This window comes from Megascapheus bottae, chromosome 2 (assembly GCF_031878675.1).
Source record: "Megascapheus bottae isolate mThoBot1 chromosome 2, mThoBot2.hap1, whole genome shotgun sequence".
Taxonomy (NCBI): Eukaryota; Metazoa; Chordata; class Mammalia; order Rodentia; family Geomyidae; genus Megascapheus; species Megascapheus bottae.
The window spans coordinates 29043444-29070029 of record NC_143510.1 but is presented as its reverse complement, the minus strand read 5'-3'; the positions used below and the strand labels follow the sequence as shown (position 1 = coordinate 29070029).

At 37.7% G+C, this 26586-nt stretch overlaps 1 protein-coding gene across 8 annotated transcripts in view; it reads left to right on the top strand.

Moving 5' to 3' along the window:
• Positions 1 to 26586, top strand: part of Fhit (fragile histidine triad diadenosine triphosphatase) — a 1032375-nt gene that overhangs the window by 375338 nt on the left and 630451 nt on the right. For all 8 annotated transcript variants that reach the window (XM_090323228.1, XM_090323236.1, XM_090323245.1 and 5 more), the window contains one exon: positions 8060 to 8177. In XM_090323228.1, the coding sequence (XP_090179354.1) occupies positions 8075 to 8177 (103 nt within the window). In that variant the 5' untranslated portion in view covers positions 8060 to 8074. The remainder of the gene's footprint in view (positions 1 to 8059; positions 8178 to 26586) is intronic.

Sequence of the window (26586 nt, the reverse complement as noted above, 5' to 3'; positions counted from 1 at the left end):
CTCAAGCTTGAATTCCTTCCAGTTCAATAAGTCTGGGCTGGTGATTGGAATCTGTATGTCTTATTCTCAGGGGATGCAGATGTTGATAGTCAGCAGACCACATTTGGGTACTGAGGATACTCTATCATTGAAAATATGGCTGGGAGTTTGGCCTAGTGAGAGAGGACTTGCCTAACATGCACAAAGCCCTGGGTTCAAATCCTTGGTACCACATACATAGAAAAACCCAGAAATGGTGTTATGGCTCAAGTGGTAGACTGATAGCCTTGAGAAATCTCAGGAACAGTGCTCATGCACTAAATTCAATCCCCTGGACTGGCAAAAAAAAATGTGTGTGTGTGTGTGTGTGTGTGTGTGTGTGTGTGTGTGTGTGTGTGTGTGTGCGTGTGTGTGTGTGTGACAGAGAAATGACTTGCCAGAGAAAGGAAGAGCTTAGCTATGACAGGATTAGGTTTTCTGGGCTGTTAGCATTCTTTCTCATGTCACATTGTACTGGAAGTCCTCAGTTTCTCAAATTTGGGTCACTTGGGTTTGAAGGGTCTTTTGTGTCCTCAAAAACCCATTCATACTAGTGTTCTCTCTACCACAAAACTATGTGGAAATAACTGATATAGGCTTATATTCTGAACCATCTTTTGGCTATCTTAAAATAAAACTACTCTGTAATTTTTGCACTAATATATTCTTTAAAATGCTAGTTATCTTTAAATCTGATTTTTCCATATATTTTTATTATAATTAATAGAAGGGTTACATTTTATTCACCAGATAGAAGGTGCATTACTTCTGAGACATCGATACCCTTTCTCATGTCATGGTCCTCATCTTGAATTCACCCCTTCCCTATCTAATTTCAAATAACCAATTAAGCATATATAAAATACATCAGATATCTGATCCTTGAAATCTTCCAAAGTTTTAAGAAATCCTTAAAACAGAACCCTCCATAAAGAGTGTGGAGAGCCACTAAGATTCTAAGCATATTTGAATAGACTCTGAACCTGTTGGGTTTACTTGGCACCTTTGAAATCCGAGGGCTGGATCTAAATGATGCAGTAGATCCTTTTCTAGATGTAGAAATCTTCAGAATTGGCTTTTTCTTTTCCTTAGAAGAACATTTAAAGCATTTGGCAGTTATTTTAGTTGAAAATCAGCATAATACTTGAAAGCAAACTGGGAAGAAACCTGATCTACACTGAATTGAGCTATTGTCATTCCGTGGTGTTAATGGTTTGGAAATTTTAGATTTGGAACTCTGTATTTGCTGTTGTGGTCATTGAATCTTCTTCTGCTACAAGACAGGTGGCCTATCAACTCCTATCAGAAAATGACTGATCAAAGCCACTGAGTCACAAAATTAAATGTGGGTCATAGAGACCTTTGTTACCTTTTCTTTTTCTTTTTCTTTTCTTCCTTCCTTCCTTCCTTCCTTCCTTCCTTCCTTCCTTCCTTCCTTCCTTCCTTCCTTCCTTTCTTCTTTCCTCTCTCTTCCTTCCTTCCTTCCCTCCCTCCCTCTTTTCCTTCCTTCTTTGTTTCTTTGTTTCTTCCTCTCTCCTCCCTCCCTTCTTTCTCTTTCCCTTCCTTCCTTCCTTCCTTCCTTCCTTCCTTCCTTCCTTCCTTCCTTCCTTCCTTCCTTCCTTCCTTCCTTTCTTTCTTTCTTCTTTTTCCTTCTTTCTTTTGTCTTGGGTCTTGAATCCAGGGCCTGAGCACTCTCCTTGAGCTTTCTCAAGGCTAGTGCTCTAGTACTTGAGCCACAGCACCTCTTTCAGCTTTGTCTGTGTATGTGCCACTTAGGAATTGAAGTCAGGTCTTTGTGCATGCTAGGCAAGCACACACTCTATCACTAGGCCAAACTTCTGGCCCTGTTACCTTTTTCTCTGTTAATAAAGTTTGAAGAAAAAGTGCTAAAGGTAATATGATACCACCAGCTGCTAAGAATGGTAGAATCAAAGGCAGAGAATAGGAGGTAGGGAGGGGTTGAATAATCTATGACAAGAAGGTAGAAAGTGTTTCATTGTCTGAAAAGATGAGAGATATATTAAGTACCCTAACAGTTCAAAATAAATCCTTTTTTCAATTATCATTAAGTAGTTGTGAAAAGGAGTTGGAATTTAACGAAGAAATTTATGTATACAATGCATCTTAATTAATGAAAACAATTATTTGTTTTCTTGTCAGTCATGGGGCTTGACCTCTGGGTCTGGGCACCATCCTGAGTTGTTCAGCTCAAGCCTACTGCCCTATATCTTGAGCCACAGCACCAGTTTTGGTTTTCTAGTGGGTGAATTGGAGAAAAGAATTTCACTGTCTTTAGTACCCGGCTGGCTTTGAATCGTGATCCTCAGATCTCAGCCTCCTGAATAGCTAGGATTACAGGTGTGAGCCACCACACCTGGCTGAAAACAAATTATTTTTAAGGTGCTCCATCTCTCAGAACACATCTGCTTAGAACTATAACAGGTTGGATTTGGTTAATATACTTAATTCTGTTTGGTATGTAAAAGACTTGCATTTCTGAAGTGAGTCATGACAATTATTTGTTTCTTGGCCACTACCCACTAGTTGGAAGGTCTAAAGATTTTGCTGAGTTTCCTTAACCCAGTTCTTAATTCTCTGAATTCCAGAAGCCATTGTCTTCATATGTGCTAAGAAACAGTTTCCTGGGGATGATTTTTCCTGAAAATGTAACAGAATACTGGGGATCCAACTTTCTTGTTTGGTAGGAAAGAAGGTGAGGGAAGGAAGGAAGGTAGGAAGGAAGGGAGGGAACGGAAAGAAAGGACTTATGTGCATAGGAGCATGATTGAGTAAATGATTAGAAATATTATACTAAGATAATTTTAAATTTTATATAGTGTGTGCATAGTCAATTGAAGGTATCCCTGCACTTTGTGAAGGTATCAAAATTAAGGCACATAATTCTCCTATCTATGGAAAAAAATTCCCAAAGGTATAGGAAGGGAGAGAAAAAGTAAATGTATTAAATGATGTAATAAAAATGTATGAAATATATTCAGATAATAATTGGCCTAAACATATAGGGCTAAACTTGTCAGGCAACTTCTCTAATGGATAGAAAACAAAGTACTCTATTTATCAAAGCCAACGAGGTGATGAACAAAGGCATAGTTGTCAAATACAAACAGAAGATTAGTTAAGATCAAAGTAGTACCATAAGCAAGAAAATATATCCCATAATTATATGGCCTTGGGATGTACATATCAGTAATTTGTGGGTTAGCCATTGAGTTGTGATTGTACCTAGACATGTAACTCCATCTTCTAGAAATGGATGAAGCAACTGATGAGAAGAAAAGCGAACATACAGGGATTTGTGCAATGTGAATATGATTTATGTGCATAGAATTGGCTCAATAAAAGCAGAACACATTTTATGTTGGAGAATGTGTAGGTTAGAAAGAAGCTTCATCTTATATATCAGGAAGAAAGTCTTAAATTATAAAATCTAACACTGTAATGACTCTTTTCAGAAACGTATTACAGATTGGTGACGTCTAAGATAAAGATTGCAAATTCCCTTTCTGATAGCTTCCCAGGTGAGGCTAATGCTTCTAGTCAGAAACTATATCTTGAAAACCACTTGGTTAGATAGTTTTTGACATCCTTACTGACCCTTTATTTTTCATTTTAAATACCAACATTAAAACAAAGGCAAAACAAAAAACCTAGCACTTGTACAATTGTTCATCTTAATTCTTTCACCTGAAATGTGCCATGGTGGAACATCTCTATAGTAGATAACGTTTGTGTGGGTCTCACTATCTGCTCTATTGCTCTGACCATTTGGCTTGACCATTAAGTGATCCTATTACTTGTTGGTATTTTGGTACAATAAACTACATTTTTCTTGTTTCATCCCTTTTTATGATCCTGTCTCTTTTATCCCCATAGGTCTATTTGTGGTCACTAGTTCTGTAATAGGCTATTCGTGAATTATAAAAATGAAGTAATTCCTCAGGGAGGGTGTGTCATGATCTTTTAGAAAGAAACTTTGCAATATGTAGTCATAACTGAATGGAAAATCATTCTGAGGCTGATGGGTTTGGTTCACCTAGCTTCAAAGTGTTAAATCTCTCTTTCATCCACTCTGTGGAACTTTGCACAAAAGAGGAACTCATGACAATGGATGTGCCTTGTTGCACCTGCCTTTGTATCAACTAGGAATTTTTCTCATCTTGAACTCTACTTTGCTCCTCTTTTTCTCTTTAATTTTAGAAATTACGCTTTAATAGTTCTCTGGGAGTGTGTGTATGTTTTTGTTATTGTAGGCAAGGTCACACAGTGTACTTGTGCTAAATTGCTGTTATATAAACAAAGATAAAACCATTTGGGAGAAGCATTTAAGATTTAGAAGGTTTATACTCAATACTTAACAATGAAAATTTTCAGCTTAGCAAAGATGACAAGTGGATGTAAGTAAGTGCTTAATAAATAGGACTTTGTGGTTATGAGGAATAATATAAAATGCTAAAGGATTTAACAGTGTAAGGCTACTTTGTCAGTTCATGTCCAAGCTTCTGCTTGAAAATATTCTGTGGAATCTGAGCAACACTGAAGAAAGAATTGAGCAGATTAGGAAGAAATTATCTGATAAACATTAAGAGGGCATGTGAGTATGCATGCGTGTGCATATAAGATCTGGGGCTTCTCAAACCTTTATGCCAACAAATTTGAGAATCTAGATGAAATGGATGAATTCCTAGCCAATATTAACATACCCACACTGAACCAAGAAGAACTAAGCCAACTCAACAGGCCTATTTCAAGCTCTGAAATAGAAATGGCAATTAGAGAACTTCCACCTAAGAAAAGCCCAGGGCCAGATGGATTCACAGCTGAATTCTATAAGGTCTTCAAAGCAGAGCTCACACCAATACTCCTCAAGCTCTTCAACGAAATTGAAAATGAAGGTTCCTTACCAAACTCATTCTATGAAGCCAGTATAACCCTCATCCCCAAACCAGACAGAGATTCATCAAAGAAAGAGAACTATAGACCTATATCTTTGATGAACATCGATGCAAAACTTCTCAACAAAATACTGGCCAACCGTCTACAACAACTTATCAAAGAAATTATACACTATGATCAAACTGGATTCATCACGGGGAGGCAAAGCTGGTTCAACATATGCAAATCAATTAATATAATTCAACACATCAACAGGAGCAAGGACAAAAATCACATGATTGTCTCAATAGATGCGGAAAAGGCATTTGACAGGATCCAACACCCTTTATGTTAAAAGCTCTGGAGAAACTAGGAATCCATGGAACATTCCTCAATGTAATAAAGGCTGTGTATGAGAAACCTACTGCTAGTATTACACTTAATGGTGAAAATCTAAAGCCATTCCCTCTAAAATCAGGAACGAGACAAGGATGCTCACTCTCTCTCCACTCCTCTTTAACATAGCATTAGAATTCCTATCCAGTGCAATAAGGCAAGAAGCAAGCATAAAGGGGATCCAAGTAGGGAAAGAGGAAATAAAACTATCCCTCTTTGCAGATGACATGATTCTGTATTTAAAGAATCCTATAGACTCTATTCCCAAGCTCCTTGAACTGATTCAAAGCTTTGGAAGAGTAGCAGGCTATAAGATCAACCCTCAAAAATCAACTGCCTTCCTTTACGCCAACAGTGAGAGGAATGAGGCAATAATCAGGAAAGAAACTCCTTTCACAATAGCCTCAAAGAAAATAAAGTACCTAGGAATTAACTTAACTAAGAATGTAAAGGACCTTTTTGACGAAAACTTTAAAACCCTAAAAAAAGAAATTAAAGCAGAACTAAGGAAATGGAAAATCCTCCCATGCTCCTGGATTGGAAGAATCAACATTGTGAAAATGACAATCTTGCCAAGAGCTATCTACAAATTCAATGCAATACCCATCAATATCCCAATGTCATTCTTTAAAGAAATAGAAGAAGCAATCCAAAATTTCATATGGAATAATAAAAGACCCCGTATAGCAAAAACACTTCTTAGCAGAAAGAACAGCACCGGAGGAATTTCAATTCCAAACTTTAGACTCTATTACAGAGCTATAATTCTCAAAACACTTTGGTACTGGCACAAGAACAGGCCTGAAGACCAGTGGAATAGAACTGAGGACCCATATATTAAACCATAGACCTATGGCCACCTAATCTTTGACAAGGGAGCCAAAAAAATAGAATGGAAGAAAGACAGCCTCTTCAACAAGTTGTGCTGGCAGAACTGGTTAAGCACCTGCAGAAAACTAAAGTTGGATCCTTCTTTGTCACCTTGCACTAGAATTAACTCCAAATGGATCAAAGACCTGGAGGTAAAAGCTGACACACTGAAAACTTTTCAGGAAGGAATAGGAGATACACTAGGCCTCCTTGGCACAGGTTGAAACTTTCTTAATAAGGACCAAGAATCACAACAAATCAGAGAACGGCTGGATAAGTGGGACTGCATTAAACTGCAGAGCTTTTGTATGGCAAAGGACATAGCTAGTAAACTAATCAGGAAGCCTACAGAGTGGGAGAAGATCTTCACCAACCAAACAACGGACAAAGGCCTCATATCTAAAATATATCAACAACTCAAAAAATTGAATCACTCCAAAACTAACCTCCAAAGTAACAACCATCCCATTAAAAAATGGGCCAAAGACTTAAAGAGAGTCTTCTCTGAAGAAGAAACAAAAATGGCCTATAGACACATGAAGAAATGCTCAACATCTCTGGTCATAAAAGAAATGCAAATCAAAACAACTCTAAGATTCCACCTCACTCCAGTTAGAATGGCCAGATCAGGAAAATGAATAACAACAGATGCTGGAGGGGATGTGGCCAGGAGGGATCACTACTACACTGTTGGTGGGAGTGCAAACTCGTTCAACCACTATGGAAAGCAGTGTGGCAGTGCCTCAAAAGGCTAAACATAGAACTCCCCTATGACCCAGCAATTCCACTACTTGGCATTTACCCAACCATCCAGAAACAAGGACATACTAAATCCACTAGCACAACAATGTTCATTGCAGCACTATTCACCATAGCAAAGATATGGAACCAACCTAGATGTCCCTCAGTTGATGAGTGGATCAACAAGTTGTGGTATTTGTACACAATGGAATTCTATGCTGCTGTCAGAAAGAATGACATTGCCCCATTTGTTAGGAAATGGAAAGACTTAGAAAAAATCATAGTAAGTGAAGTAAGCCAGACTCAAAGGAACTTAGGCTCAATGGTTTCCCTCATTCGTCATAATCAGTAGAAACCTTGGGCTCTACTAGCAGAGATTTGCAATAGAGCAAAATCTTGATACATAAGGCCATATAATGTGAAGCTAATTGAAAGGACCTCCAGGATAGTGAAACAAAAGCCATATAATGAATGATTGTTGTCCTTAATGTACTATGTTGTCTCTCATCTCCTTTGCTGTCCCTTGGTTATCTCATATTGGTATAGTATCTCACTTTGTTATCTGATATATTGAATTTATTTGTATTTGGATATTTGAAATTTGATAGGGAAGGGGGGGAAACCAAGACGGGTGGGGGGTGTGGGGGGGGGGAGGGAAATGGGTACCAAGACATGTGAAAGGGTATCAATGTATGTGAATTAATGCACCTTCTATCTGGCAAATATCATGTAACCCTTTTACTAATTACAATAAAAAAATAAAATAGACCCCACGCATAGGTGGGGTATGGTCACAATGAAAAAAAAATAAGATCTGGGGCTTGAACTCAGAACCTGGACACTGTGCCTTAGCGTTTTCTTTCAAGGCTGACACTGTAACATGAGCCACAGCTCCACTTCAGCTTTCACATGTTTATTGGAGGGAAGAGACTCATAGACATTCTTCTTGGCTGGCTTCATACCATGATCCTCACTCAGACCTCAGTCTCTTGAGTAGCTAAAATTCAGACATGAGCCACCAGGAATTCTTTATAAGCAAGAATCTTTAGTAATGGAATTTGCTCTCTTTAAAGCAGTCCATGAACTTGTTTCTTATTTGAATTTTACAAATGCCTTTTTCCTATTTTGTCTTCTATTTCAGATTTCAATAGGAAAAATGTCTTTTAGATTCGGCCAGCATCTCATCAAACCATCCGTGGTGTTTCTCAAAACAGAACTGTCCTTCGCCCTTGTGAACAGAAAACCTGTGGTTCCAGGACGTATCCTTTTCTTTTAAGAGAGACATGAAAAACCCTTGTGCTTAATCAACCAAATGAACTCAGAATTGGTCCCCAACATCTATCAAAAAAAGAAGAGTCATCTTTCTCCCTTTTGGAGAGATCAGGTATGATGTTATTCACATTTATTTTGAATCCATTTGGTGGCACCAGTAATATGCTTGATCAATGTTGCAGAACTTCTGAGAAGAGTTGCTTAGCAACCATGGCTTTGGAGGTGAATTTTTGCTTGACCTTTTCACTATTGGAGCTGTGTAAATAAATAGGTGTTTCTAAAACTGTCCCAATCAAATATCCCTGGCACTTTGGTTTCATTTTTATTTCATTGTGAATTTTAATGGCAGAATTTAGATGGTAAGCTTGCAATATGGAATTATGATATTAGGCCACAACCTAAAATGAATTTGGTTTCCTTAATTCTTGGCGATCCTTCAAGTTATGGGTTTTAATTCAATTCATACATGTTATTGTACTTGTAACTCATTTATGATAGGATTTGAAATGACATCTCTTGAGTAAAACTCTTGTTGAGATTATTGTACAATAGTAGTAGAATTACTTTATCTGTGAAGACACAATTTTTCCTTATTGACTTCAGCAGGAGCTTTATTTTTCTTCTGTGGTGAAAGTTACAGGAGTTGGTGAACTACCTCAAGAAGTTATTTCTAAGTGGTTGAAATGATCATTTTCATTTGTGTATATAAAGACTTGGTTGAATTTTCAAAGTTTTCCTCTTTCTTCTTAAAGTTTTGTTCTTTCCTCATTTACGAGGCAGCCAAACTTCAAATTGTAAGGTGATAAGTATTTTTCTGCACAGAGATATGATTTGGTTTTGAAACAAATTTTATAATAATTCTGAATGTGCAAGTATGCTGTTTTTCAGGCTAGGTTATATTTTGTTCCCTGAATATACTAGAAGTACTTAAGAGCCTTGTGAATAATCAGCCATTGTCATAATGTCACAAGAAGAAAAGGTTTACCAAATGATAATTACATGAGAGATTGTCAAGTTCTTTTTTTTCTTCTTCTTTTTCTTGTCCTGGGGCTTGAAATCAGGGCCTGGGTGCTGTCTATGAGCCTCTTTGTGCTCATGGCTAGCCTTATAGTACTCAGCCTATAGCACCACCTCTGGCTTTTTTCAAAGTAGTTTATTGGAGGTAAGACTTTCATGGACTTTTCATGCCTGGGCTGGCTTGAACTGCAATCTTTAGATCTCAGCCTTATCAGTAGTGAGGATTATAGGTGTGAGCCACCAGGGTCCAGCTTAGACTGCCAAATTCTGAGTCCAAATTTACCTAAATTTTATATTTTTATTTATGAAAATAACTATAAACCATAAACTAACAAATAATGCTATGAATCATTTTATTTTGTAATTTTTAGTATTTTAAAACATTATGAAGTTACAGCCGTGTCAAAATACTCAATATTATAAAAGTACAGTATTCTGTTTGTTAAAATAAATGAAAATAAAAGCCAAAGTAGGATGATTTTCAAAGATTCTCTAAAGTTGTATATACCAATTTTATATAGAATTCTTCTAAAAGACCTTGAATTTTTGGAATAATAAAAAATTATGACTTTTGCCATGGTCTTTTCCCAGGATGTTTTGCTTTGTTTTTAAACATAACTATAAATTGAGATGGAAAAAGCATATGGTTTAAATGTCATTTTTTTCTATATGACAGTTTTAATTGACTTTTAAGGAAGAACCATGGGAAACTTGGGAGGAAAAAATAGCAATGCAGATGTCTTAAATTGTAGTACCTTTGACAAAGAAAATGTAAGGTCTGAGAAATGAATAGTTTTAAAAATGGCTAATCTATAGAGTAAACGTGGCTTTATGATTTTTTGTCCATATCTTGATAGTAACTTGATTTTTTCATGATGTCTTGAACCAACTCTATGAGCACTAGAGTGAGCATGCAGGAGAGAAAAGAAGTAGTGACAGTGTACACTGTGGGATTAGTGAGGGCCAGTGTTCCATGGGCAGCTCTGGGGATCACCATTTTATAAGTGAATCCTTACCAGTAAATGCCAAGGACATTGAGACTACTTAGGAAGAGAAACAGCTTGTTTGGAAACTAGCAAGAAGGACCCAGTTCTTTCTGAGAATAACAGAGTCAGAATATTTTTGTAATCAATACACTCTGTGGGCCTATTTCACATCTGCAGTGTTGATAATAGCTTTAGGGGCAGTAGATAATGCATCCAGACAATCCTTTTTATGTGATGATTTTGTAACTTTTTATTTTACTTTCCCTTTGTAAACGCTGTTAGGTTTCAGCTGTGAGAAACATCTTAATAAGACACTCATTTACTTGCACAAAGCCATATTCTTTTGTCCTTAGATTTGGTAGTTCTATTAGTAGATAAGCCCAGTCCACGAACATTTCATAAAATAACTTGTAATGTGTCTGGAGTAGGCTTTTAGCTTTCCCCCAGCATCCTATTCTGCCTGCCCTACCCTTTGGTATGGGCTATCTAGTTTTTGCAGCTTCCATATCTCTAGGTTTGCCCAACTGAGGCTGCACCTCATTCTAAACCGCAGCTCAATATGCACAACTCTTCTGTTGCCTTTCTAGTCAACCACTAAAGAATCTCTGTGTTTTAAGGAAAAGCCCAAACTCTGGCATAGTTTTTAAGGACATATTATCTTGCCTTAATTCCACTTCTTTCCAGCTACTTCCTAAAGCTATGCTGTATTTTCACTTCACTGTAATTCCCCTCTGCCAGTCTTGTCCTTGTTACAGAATGATCCATCCTTTTCATTGGAACTGAGATGCTTTGATAACTCTCCCTCCCTCTTAGGGAAATAAAAAGAGTCTGTCCTCATTGTTTGTGACACTTGATTCTTGATTCATGTGTTGATTCATTCAGAGCTTTATTACTGAGCTCAAACCCCATTCCAGGCACCATGCCAAACACTTCGTGTCAGAATGCCTCATGTCAGGACTATGTGTAGTCTTGTTTGTGTACATAGAAAATCACGCATTCCTATAACTGGTTTTTGCACACCACTTTTTTTCTTTCTTAGCATCCCAAAGTTCTATGGTAACTGAGTTGAAAGTGAAACTGTGAATCTTAGAAATATATCCACTTCTGTAATGAATGGAATGGGATGACAAGTGTCTACTGAAATCCTGCCTTTTTCATATTGTCATGCCCAAAGCCAAGTCCTGTCATCATTTTGTCTCAGTCTTTACAGAATCCTATTTAAATGATATTTTCCCAACATTCCCTTTGTTAGCTACAATTCTGTTTAAAATTATGTGAAGGGGTTTAGTGGCTTAAGTCTAAAAAGAGTGAATTAATTGGCCTATAGTTAATTATGCCTTTCCCATTTCTTAAAACATGTTAATTTGTCGGTGGAAAACTTGGTATTTAGAGGCAGCACATTACACACTCATATAAAATGGAACCTTCTATTTTATATTTTTGTTTGATTCTTAGTAAAATCAGTATTTAGGTGGCTATTCACGAGTTGTAAATGCTATTTTTGTATTGCTTTCCCCCACTAACATTTTGCTGTATCTGGCTCCCCTGTTTTCTTGGGACTTTGCTCACTGACTGTCAGATCAGGGACCAAAGATAAGCTTTGAAGCAGGACTGTTTGCTACCTTCTCAGGAGAGCCACTTCAGTCCCTCCTTGCTGCCACCCAAAGCAAACACTTCCCTTTCTTGTCAATGGTGTTTAAAGCTGATTGAATAGGCTTTGGCCACTGTGGCACAACACTCCAGAAGAGTATGTCAAAATATCTTTAATCCATTAATTTCCTGTTACCAGACAACCTTTCTCAGAGGTTTTATTGGGAGAGAACAGAATCATTGTGGAGAGTGTACCCTCAGATTTTTGCAGAGAACCTTTTATTCATGCATATTAATGTAGGCCAGCCATTGTTTGTGGCTTCAATGTACTTGAGCCATTGTGGTTAATCTGTGTTCCTCTCCCCTTGCGTTGGGCTGGTCTGTGTCTACCTGAGCCTGTGAGTTGAGCATGAAAAATGAATTTGTGAACATGACTGGATTCCATTTGGGGACTGGGACTTTTATTGTGAATAGTATGATTCATTTGTTATATCCTGTTGTTTCCAGCAGACAGAGTGTATTGATCTGTGGATTGCTATTCCGAAGAGTGTAGGGATCTCTTAACATAAGGGCAACATGGCAGTATTTGTAGACACTCGATCTGTAGTCTGGATGCGGTGTCTAAGGACAGAGACAAACTTCACTAGCTGACTATATTATACAAATCGTTCATCAACAGTTTACTGAATCATGTATTAAAAAGAACAAATGTCTACAAACAGGAGCATGGGATACAGAATGTTACCAGACAAAATAATGCTAGAATGATGTGTGGAGAAGAGCCTTACAAAGTGGATTTGTGAAGAACTGGACTTCAGAGATATTTCTCCTGATACTGTTGCGGCAAGGAGAACTATACTCTTAAGATTCAGCCTCAACAGAAGAGGAAGGGAACTCAGTCAAATACCTTCTAATTTAAAATTTTACCTTTGAATGTGTCATGTTAATGTTGCCATTTTCAGTCCACTGCCACACTGACTACTCCTGAAATAAAGGAAAACCTGATAAAAAATAGTTTCATTACTTAACAGTGATTCTTACAGAATAAATACTATAAATTAAAATGCCCTTTCAGTCCTTCCATAACGAATCAGGAATATTTGTCATTTCCTGAGTGGGTTGCAATTTTGTGAATTCCTTTAATTGTTCAGGAAACGGCAGTTATTAGTGATCTGACGATCTTTCATTTCTCAAAACCGTTTCTTTTAAAATCTTCCTGTACAAATAAAAATGAGCATAAGCACTCTTTTAATATCTTTATTGCTAAAGATAGAAGAGTGATCTTAAAATTGCCCTGAGCACATCTTTGCTGTGCTCTGTGCATGCTTGTTGTATTAGTTAGCTTACAGACTCCTGCAGACATGTACTGAGATGATCTTGCTATCCTTTCTCCTGAGCTGTAGTGGGCACATTGGTTTTCATGTCATATTTTTTTATTTGGCAGCTTATTGTGTTCAGAGATATGCACATAGCAGCAGTTGCTCAGTTGGAACTCTCTTTGTTTGTGAAAGATTTCCACATTAATCTGTACCCATCCCTGGATCGTGAGAGTATAATGCTACCATAGTGAGAGTACATGTGCTAGAATTTGCTAAAACTTTAGCTTGTCATGGCCTTGGTTGGCAAGAACAAATGAAGTTCTTCATTGAATTTTCATTTTCTGTGGTTACCCATATCTGTTTATAGTACTTAGAATCTTGCGATGAAAAATCCTTCCAATCCTCATTGGAAGACAAGTCTTATGTGACCGGCATCCAAGAGGGTGTATAGATTGTTTTCCCATTTTTAAACATTTTTTTCGATCATGGGGCTTGAACTTGGGGCGTAGGCACTGTCCCCGAGCTCTTTTGCTCAAGACTAGTGCTCTGTCACAAGGAGCCACTGCACCACTTGCAATTTCTGGTGGTTCATTGGAGATAAGAGTTAGTCTCACAGATTTTCCTGCCTGAGCTGGCTTGGAACCGTGAACCTCTGATCTCAGCTTCTTGAGCATTACAGATGTGAGCCACCAGCACTCAGACAAAGAAAACAAACAGAAAACCCATGTTTTGTCTCAGATGCTAGCTTTTTAGATGGAGGTGAGGTGACATTGCTGAGAGTGATCTTGAGTGTTTGGGGTCATCAGATAATTGCTATCATGAGGAAGTTACCAGGCTTTTCTTCTTCCAGGTTTACTTTTGGCTCTAAGAACTGAGACTTGCATTCTTCTTTTTATTTTATTTCAATCTATTTTTATTGTTTTACTGTAGGTTAAGGGCCTCACCCAAGCTAGGCAAATTTTCTACTATTGAATTATACCTTCACCCTAACATTTTTGCTTATAGATTGAATGATAGACTGAAGGAATTAAATAGGAACTTCTTGTGCAATGAAAGTCTGAAATTGAATGGAGAAACAAAATGGATGATTTTTGTGTCCTCTTCCCAGATTTGCAGGTGAGGAAGACATGTATATGTTTCAAGCATGCACATCTCAGAAAGGCTGCTTACTCTCTGCCGATGTCTCCATCTTCATTCTCCTGGCTACCGGCTCCTGCCGGATGGCAGGGGATTATTATACACACATGGTGGCTTGTGATCCCTGTGGTCCCTGTTGGTCAGGACCTAGATTTGCCTGACCATAACAAGATTTATCTTCTAGCTTCAGACTCCTCTGTAAGTAAGGTGAACTGGATTGGTCTAACCCAGTTATACATTACAGGAGAAAAGTTCAATTGTTTTTTGTTTTTTTTTTTTTTTAAATTACGGATTGCATGGAGTTTATGGAATCGCTTTCACCAGTAGAAAGAATACAGTTGAAAGCTGCTGGTCTATTCATAATTCCGTGTATGTATGTGTCTTTGACGAGAAGGTTATTGGCAATGCTCTCTGGCAATGCTCTCTCAAGCTCTTGGAAATGGTAGGATGATAATTGTAACCAAGAACACTGAATATTTCTCCTATAAATTGTGACATGAGTGTCACATAATGAGAAAAGTTATTCTCCATGTGTATTGATTTCCATGTGTAATTTTCTCAGGTAGTTTTAAACTGTCATGATTAGCAACACCTGAACTCTGTTCATTATATTCTAGATGTCTTTTTGACCTGATTTCCATGCAAGTCATCAGATTGTAGGGAACAGGAAAAGGCTGGTCATGGTGTTACTAGCCTTGCACTTGTAAAGGATTATAATTAGGAATAATGAATGGAATAATAGATCATTATTCACAGGAAATGTCACATAATTAACTCAAATAATGCAAAATATATTCTCATTTCCATGTGGAATGAAAATAGATTTGCTAGAACATCAGTAGGCAGTTAATGTTTATTCTATATTTTCATACACATATCAAAGCTGTTAAAATCTGAATGCATATTGATGGATTTTTTAAAGCATACTTAGTCAAGAGTCCTTTATTCTCCTAATAGAACCCTGTATATATTACTTACTTATTTATTGTATCTGCATTATTTATTTGATATGTTCAACTCTTAGTTACCATAATTAATTTATATTTTATTGTAAATTATTGGTCTAATTTATTTACTTAGCTCCCATTTCCATTTTACAAGCTAATTAACTGAAAAAGAATTGTAAATTCACAGGTACCTCTTAGGCATAAATCCTAAACTGGCCTTATTAGAACTCAGTGTAATTCTAAATATCTGAACTGGTTTTGGAATCAGTTTTTTTTTTTCTGAGATTTCTACTATAGGATTTAAATAATACTTCTGGAGTCTTGATTTGGTTTATATAAACTCACAGCTGGAGATGAGGATAGGAGTGCGTTCTTTCTTAGGCCAGTTATTTTTGCATGTAATAATTATCATGACACATGGTACTGACCAATGTCAGCAATAGTTCCTGAAAGTCTCTTCTCTGCCAGGCAGCAGTCTATTAATTTCTATTAAAAGTGGAGAGATCTAGAAAAGCCCAGAGGAGGAGACAAGGAAGTGACAAGCAGCACAAAGAGACAGTAAATATAGGAGTATCTCAACATTTCAATAACAGAAATGGTCTTGCCAGTACACACTGACAGTGTCTGTATTGGCTGTGGTTTTGGAGAGATGAAGATTGATGGGTGGAGAAAGCTGCCATTGCCTTCCTGAGATCCAGTGTGCTATTTGTTTTTCAACACCATTGAGGGTAGCACAGTTGTAAATTACTCAGGAATAAAACAACAGAACTCCATACTCATTTCAAGCAGCCATTTCTTCATAGTTTAGGGAAGCAATGTGATCTCAGTGTACGTTTTCTGGTATATATTTTTGGAGTGGTGGTAGAAAGTGCATGTATATACATATGACATAATATTTCATATTACATTAGTATTTTTTTGTGGGTCATGGGGCTTGTGCTCAGCCTGGGCACTGTCCCTAATCTCTTCAGCTCAAGGCTACTGCCCTACCCCTGGGCCTGGATGTGGTCCTTGAGCTCTTCAGCTTAAGGCTATTGCCCTACCCGTGAGCCAAGCTTCACTTCCCATTTTCTGGGTGTTAATTGGAGATAAGAGTCTCTGGTTCCTTTGTGCTGGGCTGGCTTTGAACCTTGATCCTCAGATCTCAGCCTCCTGAGTAGCTAGGATTATAGGAGCAAGCCACCGTTCCCAGCTACAATAGTATTTTAAATAAAAAATATGACATAACCAGCAGTGAAGTTTTGAAACCACTGTTTTTTTATTGTTTTTAATCTACGAGCAATTTCTATTTTGTTGCTAATGTCTTTATGGCTGTATCATAGTCTCCTTGCTATCTTCTAAGAATATAACTAACCTCTGTTACTTCATCAAGTCTGTGAGGTTTGAGCCTGATTATCTGGTAGGAACTATGTAGAACCAGGTAGTTTAGCGTGACTGACAGCCTAATTTGCTTTTAGGTAAAATGAGTCTGAGGGAGGCTAAATTCTTATGGTTCGCTAATTTTTCTCTTTTCTGGTAGGTTTTGAAATGGTCATAGTTATCAAGAGATCATTTCATCTTCAAGATTTATTTCCAGTTCAAGAGATTTGTTGGAATGGAGATTTATCTGTAGAATTCTAATACTTTAAAAGTCAACTATGATACTCTTCTTTTCACTGAAGATGATTGCTTTAATAGTTGTTAAATAAGATGTGTCAGGGTAAAAATAAATCAGCTAGAATTACTTTAAAATCTTTACCTGGAGTGTTGCACATGCAAAAGTCTGTAATATTAGTTGGATTTTAAAAACTGATTTAGGAACCAAATGTCCCTTAGAAGCCATTTCTCATGGAGCCATATCTGAATATCATCCTGGAATAGGCAACCAGTACCTAAGCAACAGAAGGGCTGACAACAATTGAGAACTCATATCCCCATCCCCATTTGCCTGAGCCCAGTGGTGGAATCACCGTGTATCTTACTGAATCATACAGCAGCCTCCCAGACTATGGAAAAGGAGGACTGTGATTACAAATGGTTGGAATGAGGGGTGGTGCTGAGACACTTTCTTATGTCTCCTTTAGTGTGATTATTCCCATTTCCCCCAGAAGTCATGTGTGGAAGGTGGCTGGCATTTTGTTCCCTGGTGTGATGCTACTACAGCTACAAAACCTGGCCAACCTAAGGGCTGTCAGATGGAGGTGTAGGATGGTGGAAATCACTTTAGAGAGATTTCTAGCAGTTCCATGTTTGTTTCTCATTGGCATTCTTCTGAACACAGGGTGGGACACAAGCTGGTTTGTTAGACAGGCCTGTCACAACAGGGAAGAGGGCACTTACGAGGAGTGTGCCTTTACAAAGATGGAAATAAAACAGTAACATGTGTTATTTATGTTGGAGCTGTTGGTGGTGGTTGTATGGGGTGTAGGTGAATTTTTTTCCTTGTTCTGATTCTTAGGGGCAGTGGGAGGCACAGAAATGGAGGAAGAGTGAGCAAGTGCAGTTATGGCATTCCATGTATACTATGTGGAAAATGAACTACCCAACTTGTGGGCAAGGACAGGATGTCAAATGGGGAAAGTGAAGGAAGGGATAACAATTTCTAAACGAGGAAAGTATGTATTACCAGAAATGTGAAATGATAACCCATGTACCACACCTAATAATACCAAGAGTATGTTGTAAAATAGATAGGAATACATTTCCTACCCAATATCACACTTTTTAAAGCTCTTTAAGGAAGCTTCTAAATGTCTACCTCATTCTAGAGCCCATTTATTTTCTGGCAAAGATCATGACTATCAGAATAGAACTGGATTTTAGATGCCACAAAGCTGTTCATGTATACTTTTGGGCCAAGAGAGGTGCTGGCCTATCTAGAGAGAACATGATGTCTTCCCACTGGCAGATTTATACAGGGAGATATGACTCACTTATGAATGGATCCTTGGAAACAAGGTAAGAGTGATGAGTGGATAATTTTATAGAAACAAAACATGTCTGTCACCTCATCCATGCAGATGCTACCATCTTTGCAGAAGCTCTCAGTAAATGGAATGGGAGCAAGAACAGAGATACCTGCTGACAGATAACCAATTACCAGGGGCCATTCTGACATAGCACAGTTAGCTTTACAAGACCAAGGGATGGGCGGGGAAAGTGGTAGATTACAAAGTGATACAACTTGTATTTCAGGCCTAGTATAGATAACACATTATATGTTAATCTGAGAACTAGAAATTTAAAATAGCCTTACAGTTCTGGAAAATGACCTCCAATTCATAGATCCTAGCCAAGATTCTGTGGAAGGGCTAGAGATTCAACATAGCATGTTTGGAAAAGTGGAGGCGAAGAATACAACTCTATTCTATTGAACTGAGATTTGGTAATTATAGTTTACACAGATTGATGGCATATATTGCGACAAAGAAAATGGCTTGTCACTTAACAGCATGTTCATTATTATATGTGATTTGTTGATTGCTTTAGTTTTTAGGAATGGAATCTTTAATGTAGTAGATGTTTGATAAATATTGATGGGATAAGTTTCATTTTGGTTCAAAGCAGAGTGGTTAGGAAAATGAACATTCACGTATTCATTCAACAAATATTTTCTGAAGGCCTATTATATGCCAAAATCTTCTCTCATCTTTTTCTAGTTCTAATCTAAGTTTGGCATGTTCTCTGGTTGATAAATTGCCGATGTAAGGCTAAAATGGAACATTTTTGCATGGCAGCAGCCAGTGATCCTATTAAGCACACTGAATTCATGTCAGTTCTCTGTCTGGATTCCCACGTTGGCTCTGTTCTATTCTCTAAAGTCAAATTTATCACAGTGACTTACAAGGTTTGTATATGAGCTCCTCTAGCTGTCTCTTGGGCACCAACCATTACCCAGTGTTTTCATCTTCTGTCATTCCTATATTCCCCATACTGTGGTGAAATGGCAACCTCCATACGTATGTACATGTCTTAATCCTTAGAATTTGTGTTTGGAGAAGGATCTCAGAAGATATAATTCAGTTTAGGGTCTTAGATTAAGATTATAGCATCACAGTGTGTGAGCTGGATGAATCCTGAATCCAGTGACATGTGTTCTTGTAACAGTGAGAGAAGATTACACAGAGACAAGGGTGCAAGATAGATGTAGCAACTAGTCAAAGAAAGCTAGCAACCTCAGAGGTGCTAGAGGCAAAGATGGTATGGCCTTGCTGATACCTTTATACTATTCTTCAAAAGTTAATCAGTTATATTTTTAATTACCAGTTCAGGGTTGAAAATAGTCACTATACTTCTGCACATGTTCTCTGCCCACTCACTTTTTATTTAGCGACTACTCTACTCTCACTTCTACCTCACTGTTCCAGAACTAACTTTCTCTCCTGCTTAGAATGCTATTCCCAAAAGTATGAGTAAATTGGGCAAATTGTACTCAACTATGAACCTCTCAGGATATTATCCTCCTCCTTCTTCTGATGTTTTCTTCAGAGCATTTATGTTCTCATTTATGGTGTAGTAATTTATTACTGTGTCTCTTGCATGTCTCAGACTGACTGGATTCCATAGGGCAGTGACAGATGCATCCTCATTACCTGGGCACAGCTTGCCCATGGCAGGTGTTGAGTAAATGTGTGTTCAGTGAGTATTTGCAGGATGAGTAACCCTGAGTGATAATCATGGCTTTTTAGCTTTAAAGCCAAAAAAGGATAGGGACTTTATTTAGCAGTATAAATGACTCAGTAAATTCTTAACACCAGACAGTGTGGTGTAGTAGTTAAGATAATTGTATCAACTTGAAATGTCCTGTTTCATCTACAAACACAGGGGAAGGTATGCTAATATTCATAATTACAAGGTGATCTGCTTTGAACAGGACAAATAATGATGCCTTGACTATGAAAAGACCTGCCTTAAATCCCTCAAGCACAGTTTGCTTAGATTTCCATGTGGTTTCTAGATAGAGTGAGAAAATGAGTTGTTACTCAGCAGAGAGAAATGGACACAAGCTTTTGTTACCTCATTGGCTGGCTGAGACATTACCTTAACATCATCTTACTGTCTGGTGTCACTCGTATCTTCCCCAGAAAGTATAGCGTAGCTCTCCCAAACCTGCTGATTTTGAAAGTTTTCCCTTCTTGTCATCTCCTGCATATAGATTGTTTTGTGCAATATATTCAGGTATAGATCTCTCTTCTTGATTTGTTTTGTAACTCCTTCCAATATATTCTTACCTATATAAAACTAAGATAAGTGTCACGAAACAATTTTACTCTGTCCCTGCATTGATTTCTTGAAATGTTTTAAAAATGATATAGGTTGTCAATATTCACATTACTTCAGAAAACAAGTGAAGGACAGTCAAGTAGTGAGTCAACTGAACATAGAAGGCCACAAAGGCATGAACTAGGTAGAAGATGCTGAGGAAAAAAAGCCAGGTGTTATTTCACACCATTGAAATAGCATTCAGGATTGGTTGATTGATTTAACAGTATTGAGATTTGAACTCAGGTCCCCTGTTTGCTGAACAAGTAGTTTACCATTTCAGCGAAGTCCCAAGCTCTAATACCTATCTATAATTTGAAATAAACCTCTAAATTTCTGTGTACTTGCTGTTCTGTGAGTTTTTCCCTTTTAAAAGGCAGGGTTAAGAAGGAATAACAGATGCATTCCTTTATACTTGTTTGTAGTCCTTAGGAAGTGAAGATGTGTGAACAAGCCTGAGTTTTTCCCATTTCTTTTACACAGTTTTATATTTACTCAATTTTTATATCCTGAGATAAGTGGAATAGTTTTGTATATTTTCTAGTTTTTTTAATATTTTGATTTTTTTCCTTTTAAAAATTAGTTTACTATCACCACTAAGTTCATAATTCTTCATAGGCAGTCTTTAAAAATTCACTTTCTCCTATCATCAACCCTTTGAAGGAACAAAGATGCTCTGGACATTTTTTTTTTTTTGGCAATCCTGGGGCTTGAACCCAGGGCCTGAGCACTGTCCCTGGGCTTTCCTCAAAGTTAGGGCTCTACCACTTGAGCCACGGCACCACTTCTGGGTTTTTTTTAAATGTATGTAGTACCGAGAAATTGAACACCCGGTCTTCGTGCATGCTAGGCAAGCACTCTACCACTTGGCCAAACTCCCAGCCCCTGGCTAAACTTTTTTATGAGGAGGCAAGAATGTAGCACTAAGTCCAACAGCAGAGTTTTGAAACAATGTTTTTATTTTTTGAATTCTGAAGATAATATTACATGTAAATGTTTTTATTGAGCTCTTAAGTCAGTCATAATAAGTTACTAGTTTCACATATTCTTTGTCTAAAATAATATTGAAAAGGTAGATCATTGAAATATGATAGGCTTGTAATATGTCTTCTGAATGACCAACTATATTATTATATTATTTATATAGGTACTCCTTAATGTAGTTATCATTTAAAATGCATTCTATAATATGGCAATTTCTTGAAAATGCTAAATCATACACGACAGTTCCCTTTTAGCAGGACTCAGAGGCAGAATGCTATACTTTGCCTATTATTGGAGAACCATAAGACTGACAGCAGGGCATCTTCCTATGGCCCTGAGGAGATGAATCTAGAAAGGCAGAGGAAATAGCTTACTTCCTGTTATTCACTAATTCCAGGTGGAAAAAAAAGATTTGGTAGCAGGGGGAAAAGTCTTAGAATATGTGAAAGGTATAGAGGGGTTGGATGGAAGAATTATACACCCAGGCAAGGTTAAATTGAGTCATATATGATAGAAATTAGGAAATATATTTATGTTGTATTCTGTGTCCACTGTTCAAATTACCTCCTAAAGGACCTTTATCAATCTTCAGCAATGAAATTCATAAAAATTTGCCCCAATAAAATATATTAACTCTTGCTAAGAGGTAGTATTAATTCTTGATTCTTCATAACTGTCAATGCATCTTTCGTCATTAAAAGTGCTTTTGAATTCCTTAGCTTAACACCTTCCTGACCTCTTTTTATAGCCAAAACTCAATAGAATTACATTAAAGAATTTCTACTGTCTGATATAACCTTGAACATGAGACATGTTTAAAAGTAGGGTTATGCTATTTATGCTCAGTGCGTTGGACATTTCTGTGATTTTTTTTTAATAGAAAGCAATGCAGTATACATCACAAATGAATTCTAAGACCCCTACTATACCCATACATATTATATCATAGATGGAATGGGTCACTCATATTCCAGTTATTTCTGTCATTGTCTCAGCTATGACAGCATATAATTCAGTACAAAGTGATTTTTCATGCAAATTCAATTCATCATTTCCTTTATGGATTTAACATTGCTCATATAACATACTGTCAGATTTTTCTAAGCGTTGGCAAATGTTGTTTGACTACTTATCAGCAACTCTGTTAGGTAGGTACCATTGGTATGTCACTGAATAGCCAGGGGTCAGGAGGGTGGCATATGAGTTTACTTAATCTATATCAAACAGCTACAGAATGGCAGAGACAGGTTTCAAATGTAAGGGGTCTGCTGCTTGTCTGTGCCCTAAATCAATGGTTCTAAGGTTCTTAGGGGTTCATACATTCTCTGTTTCTTCCAGCCATGTATATTATATGAGACCAGATTTTCCTCCTTTATTTTGGTCACAAAATATCTCATCTCCTTTGCTGTCCCTTGGTTATCTCATATTGTTACAGTATCTCACTTTGTTATCTGATATATTGAATTTATTTGTATTTGGTTATTTGAAATTTGATAGGGAAGGGGGGAAAACCAAGACGGGTGGGGGGTGTGGGGGGAGGGTAATGGGTACCAAGACATGTGAAAGGGTATCAATGTATGTGAATTAATGCACCTTCTATTTGGCAAATATCATGTAACCCTTTTACTAATTACAATAAAAATAAATAAATAAATAAATAAAAAGAAAAAAAGAAGTAAAAAAAATACATGAAAGACTGGCTTTAAAGCAGAAATGAGAATGAAGTGCTGTTTTTATCAAGTCTTTTACTACAGATTTTGCAAAACTGTGTAAGTGCTGATTTTCACATTATGATTTTTGAAAATATGATTACTATGAAACATTATGTCTGGCAAAAGAGGTAGATTTACTATTGTAGGTACATGAGTAGATCATTTAGAATTTCCTGTATTCTCATTTCTTACTAATTTCAGAAGGTCTACTAGAATGGGTACAAGCTCTATATTTTTGCCATCATCTATAATTTTCCATTAATACAGAAATCAAAAGATATTTGGCCTAACTGATTGCTCCTAATACCCTCTACTGTGTTTCTCTGCGCCTTTGTCTCTATTCTAGCTTCATCTTTTTTACACCATTGTTTCTGCTTTAATTTTCACTTTAGAAAAATGTAAGTCCTTATGCTCACATACATACACACATATATGCAATATAATCCTTTCTTACTTTCTCTCTCTCACTCTTTCTGTCTGTTTGTGTGTCTGTCAGTCTTTTTTTTTTTTCTTTTTGTTGGTCACAGGGCTTGAACTTTAGGCCTGGGTTCTGCCCCTGAGCTCTTCAGCTCAAGGCTACCACCCTACCCCTTGAGCCACAATGCCACTTCTGGTTTTCTGGTGTTTAATTGGAGATAAGAGTCTCACAGACTTTAGTGTCCAGGCTGGCTTTGAACAGTGATCCTCAGATCTCAGCCTCCTGAGTAGCTAGGATTACAGATGTGAGTACCTTGCCCAGCTAAGCCTTCCTTTTTTTTTTTTTTTTTTCTTTCTTTGGTCTTTTCTTTTTTGGTACTGGGGATTGAACTCAGGCTGTTGTATTTCCTAGGCCAAGTACTTTGCTGGGACCTACATCCCAGCTCCTTGAGCCTTATTTCTTAAGAGCAAAGTAATTTTGATGTGTGAAAGACGACATCTAAGGGCTGAGGAGTGTGAGAGTTTCTTTCCAACACAGCTACATAATTTGGACTTCCTGTTCTTACTTGGTGCTTAAAATGAAAGAGAATATCTACCTCATAGGCTCTTTAGGTTCATCATGCCAGTTCATATATGCAAACTGTGTGAACTGTCCCTGGCCCATGAACAGTGTAAATATTAGTTCTGTTGTTTCTATACAGTTAGGGAAGTTATAGAGGCGTCAAGTGTAAGTTTGTGTTCTGTGACTTTTCTTAAAGATTTTCTCCTCTCCTTTGAAAATATTTTATCAGTTAAAACCCGAATTCTGTTTTGTTGTTTGTGACCATTGTCTTAACTGTTGTGGTTAGGAGTAGGATTGCAGCAGCATACATTTCTCTTCTCGTAAAATCCATAAATACTGGCATTAACGCTGCCTCCTTCCTTCTCTGAATTCCCTCAACTGTTTGCAGTCCACATCCTGTAAATGTATAGATTTCCCTTTCTCCTTCCCTCAAAGTGTCAAGGATTCCTGTGTGGGCCCTGATAAGGCAGAATCTCTTGTCTTACCTTGGAGCTGCCCTCTGTAGCCTCCATGGCTCCCTACTCTTAAGACCCTCCTTTGCTTCTCTCTACTCCTTCAGCTCACATTGAGGCCCTAATACTTTTGCTTAAGGGCCTGTTTCTCACATGCGCCTCTCTCCTAGTGCTTCAGGTCAAAGGTGGATCTTCAATGACCACTCAGTGTCTGCATCCACTCTCCCTGACTTAATTCCACTGTTTGTGGCAGGTTGCTGATGCCTGGGGTTTCAGAACCCAACTGCCTATTATCCAAGGATGTCGCTTCTCTGCACATTTCTTCCTGACAGACTGAGACTGGTTTCTCCAGTGGGGACTCCTCAGAGGGGGACACTAAAGACCATGTTTGTGTGGGGAGCAGAGGTAGAGGCCCTCTGGTCCAGAGACACTCAGCATTTTTATATATCTTTCTGAGTATTTTGATATGAATTACATTTCTCCCAAAGGATATGGGAAAAATCTCTTCTTCTAGTTATTGAATTGACTTGGGAAATAAAATGGCTTGTGATAAAGGAGAATTTTAAAGTCTAAAGGGAATCTTATCTTGTACACACACACACACACACACACACACACACACACACACACACACACACACACACACACACCTACCTATATTTTTTGCCAGTCCTGGGGCTTGAACTCAGGGCCTGGACATTTTTGGCTCAAGGCTAGCGCTCTACCACTTGAGCCACAGCACCACTTCTGGCTTTTGCTGCTTATGTGGTGCATATAATTGGACCAGTTTTTTTGTGCTTGTTAAGTGAGCGCTGTACCACTAAGGCACCCTCCCACCCTTACCTTGGATATTGTTTTCTGAAAAACATTTGTCCTCTCTCTCTCTTTGTCTCTCTTAGTCTGAGTCAGTCTCTGTCTGTCTGTCTCTCTCTTTATGTGCCAGTCCGGTTCTTGAACTCTCCCTGAACTTTAGTTTTCCAGAAGTGAGTCATCAAAGCGACATTTGTCTATTTATAATGGACATTTATTATAATGGGCATTAGTGGCTCTCACTTCCAATCTTGCCTATTCAGAATGGAGGCTGAAATCTGAGGCCCTCAGGTCAAAGCTAAAGTGGACATCTCAGACCAAAAATCTGGAAGTAGCGCTGGGGTTCAAGTGGTAGAGTGCTAGAATCGAGTGAAAATGCTCAGGGACAGAGTCCAGGCCCTGAGTTCAAGCATCAGGACCAGCACACAAACACACAAAAAATATTCATGATGCAAATAAATAGGGAGAACATATTTTTAACAATGTTCCAAGGATTCGTAAAACTGTGAATCTTTTGGTTGATGGCAGTTAAGGAAATAGGCTCTTTGTTCTGGCCCCTGAAGGTCCCTTTCTTCATCCGTACAGTGTTATCCTGGTACACAGCCCTCTCATGTCCACCCTGAACTCAAGAAGCAGATTTATATTTTCAGCCAGTCTAACAAAATCTAGTTGTTTTTATTTTTATTTTTTGAACTTGGAAACTAATTGTAAATAGAAGTACCAGATTTGTCTTTCGCCGCTGGGCTTACTGTAGGATGGAAAGACTACCCAGTTCATGGAGCTAACAGCAAAGCATTTTGTTCTTTTCACAAGTTACCTTGCCAGAGTTTTTTAAAGCACGTTTTCTTTTGCATTTTCTTCATTATTTTGTTAATCATTTTCTCACTGGAGGTTGTGGTTGAGCAAAGCGATTATGTGCCATCACTCGAGCTCTGAAAGCTGCAGAGATTCATTAGATCGATATATTGTATTTGTCAGTTCTTTTATTAACTGTGTTATACAATAAAATGATAATTAACAAATGGGTGTGATGGAGAACATTTGGGTTAGAATGAGAAAGAACTTCAAGCTGCTGACTCAGCAGCTTTGTTGATTCAATAAACTTTATAATTGATGGATTGAATATGGTTGAATAGCAGGTGTCCTTATATTTTCAAAAAAAATATTTGACAAAATGTTTTTTTCTCACCACTTGTGCTATGAAGTTGCTTGACTACATAGT